This window comes from Nanorana parkeri, unplaced genomic scaffold (genome assembly GCF_000935625.1).
Source record: "Nanorana parkeri isolate BGI_ZX_2015 unplaced genomic scaffold, ASM93562v1 scaffold3416, whole genome shotgun sequence".
NCBI lineage: Eukaryota > Metazoa > Chordata > Amphibia > Anura > Dicroglossidae > Nanorana > Nanorana parkeri.
The window spans coordinates 32,919-35,168 of record NW_017309684.1 but is presented as its reverse complement, the minus strand read 5'-3'; the positions used below and the strand labels follow the sequence as shown (position 1 = coordinate 35,168).

Sequence of the window (2,250 nt, the reverse complement as noted above, 5' to 3'; positions counted from 1 at the left end):
GATCCCGGGGCCTGGGGGGGGTCAATCAGGATATTCAGCCCCAATACAACCCAGACGTCTCCCATCACCCTTGTGGTGAGACGGGGGTTGGCCAAATGAGCGGTAATCCATATTGGAAGGGTCAGTCCTCCATATTGGAAGGGTCAGTCCTCCAGATTGGAAGGGTCAGTCCTCCATATTGGAAGGGTCAGTCCTCCATATTGGAAGGGTCAGTCCTCCATATTGGAAGGGTCAAGTTCACTTTCTTCGCGGCCGACGATAGTTTGAGGAATGATACAAAGCCCGGGCCTGACATTACTAAGGGAACGGAGGGAGAAAGGTTCACAGCGCCATTCATCAGAGGCCGCCGCCCAGTTTTTGTCTCCTTCCTTCATATACAATGTTACTTCTCAGATTCCGGGGACAGGAAATGAAAGTGTCGCCGCATGAAAACCCCGAAATGCGTCACCGCTCTCTCTGACCCAACAACCTGGATGAGACTGGACACAATGTATCGGCGCGGAGACCGAGCGCCTTCCTCATGGAAAGACGGCGGAGGAGAAGCCACCAGCACCCCGGAGTCCAGTACATCCGTCACTATGCAGGTCAGATAATCGCATACACACGCCGGCACTCATACGTGATCACATGATCACCCGCCCGGGCCCCGGTGGCTTATCCTTCTGCTGCTACTTCCACACCCACTAATGTATCGTGAATGGGATTCCAGTACGGAATGTGACGGGACAACTTCTGACTCCTTCCTCATGGAAGGCGCAGCCAGGAAACGGGGATTTTCTCTACCGCCGGACACCATTCACGTGCCGCCGTCTTATCGCCTCACTGCAGCAAGAGGCGAACTCCTTTACAGAGGACCGTGCCGTAAAATGGAAGGTCTGCTGACCCGGTTTTTTACGTCGCATTCCTTCCGGCTACATCCCGAGGAGACCAAACCTCACGGGAAGACGTCCTCGCAATGGTTCACGGCGGCTTCCCGCAAGATTCCGCCCGCTCCGCATCTCTTAGGAATCTACCCGCAAGGATGGCGGCGTCACGCCCAGCGCTGCAGAACACGGCGTTACGTATTGTATCTAACAGGAAGTGACCCGTAAAGGGGGAGGGGCAGCGCATTTCACTAAAAACCCAAAATTCCATCCAAAGCTTTGTTTTATTTGATGTTTCGGATAAAAGGAGAAGCTCCGGAAATGTGTATTTCTCTTCATTTTCTATATATCGGGCGTCAGACAGAACAAGAAGTGAGGGGGAGATCCTCCAAAGAGAGAACAGGAAGTGAGGGGGAGATCCTCCAAAGAGAGAACAGGAAGTGAGGGGGAGATCCTCCAAAAGAGAGAACAGGAAGTGAGGGGGAGAACCTCCAAAGAGAGAACAGGAAGTGAGGGGGAGAACCTCCAAAGAGAGAACAGGAAGTGAGGGGGAGAACCTCCAAAGAGAGAGCAGGAAGTGAGGGGGAGATCCTCCAAAAGAGAGAGCAGGAAGTGAGGGGGAGAACCTCCAAAGAGAGAACAGGAAGTGAGGGGGAGATCCTCCAAAGAGAGAACAGGAAGTGAGGGGGAGAACCTCCAAAGAGAGAACAGGAAGTGAGGGGGAGAACCTCCAAAGAGAGAACAGGAAGTGAGGGGGAGAACCTCCAAAGAGAGAACAGGAAGTGAGGGGGAGATCCTCCAAAGAGAGAACAGGAAGTGAGGGGGAGATCCTCCAAACAGAACGCAGACCGCCATTAAAACGTGTGTACCGGAAGAAGGGGGGGGAAGGGTTGGATTCTCTACGTGTCCATCAAGGAAATGTTTTCTCTTGTTCAGGAAATGGGAGAGAGTGGAAATCCCCCCACAGCACGGCAGAACATTGAAAGCTGAACTCTGAAAGTAAATAATATCCTCATACAAGACCCACGTGAGTTCTTCCTGGAATCTCGGTGAGCTTTGTATATTTCTCCCAGATCTGCGACACCGTGTGCAGGAGCTTCCTGTAATGAGGACCGGTCACTGCTGCTCTCTCCTGGTGCAGGGTGACTGGTCTCGTCTCCGCCCCCCCCGCCCCCCACCTGTAGTTTCCTTTAGTGGGTGGAGCCTTCTGGGTCCCTCCCACTGCTCTCTGCACAAGCTATATGTACAGCACGCGATGATGTCACCGCTGCTGGCACAAGGTAATATCTAGGTTTGCAATGGCGCGCACAGTGGAATGACATCCCCCTCGGGCTATTGAACAAGATATGAATTTTTTGGTGTTCCTCAGATTCAGCTTTAAAACCCG

At 52.9% G+C, this 2,250-nt stretch overlaps 1 protein-coding gene across 1 annotated transcript in view; it reads right to left on the bottom strand.

Moving 5' to 3' along the window:
• Positions 1-1,219: 1,219 nt before the first annotated feature.
• The window catches only part of USP10 (ubiquitin specific peptidase 10), a 29,207-nt gene continuing 28,176 nt past the window's right edge, over positions 1,220-2,250 (bottom strand). The window contains 1 exon segment of the mRNA XM_018574956.1: positions 1,220-1,317. Coding sequence (XP_018430458.1) covers positions 1,220-1,317 — 98 coding nt within the window.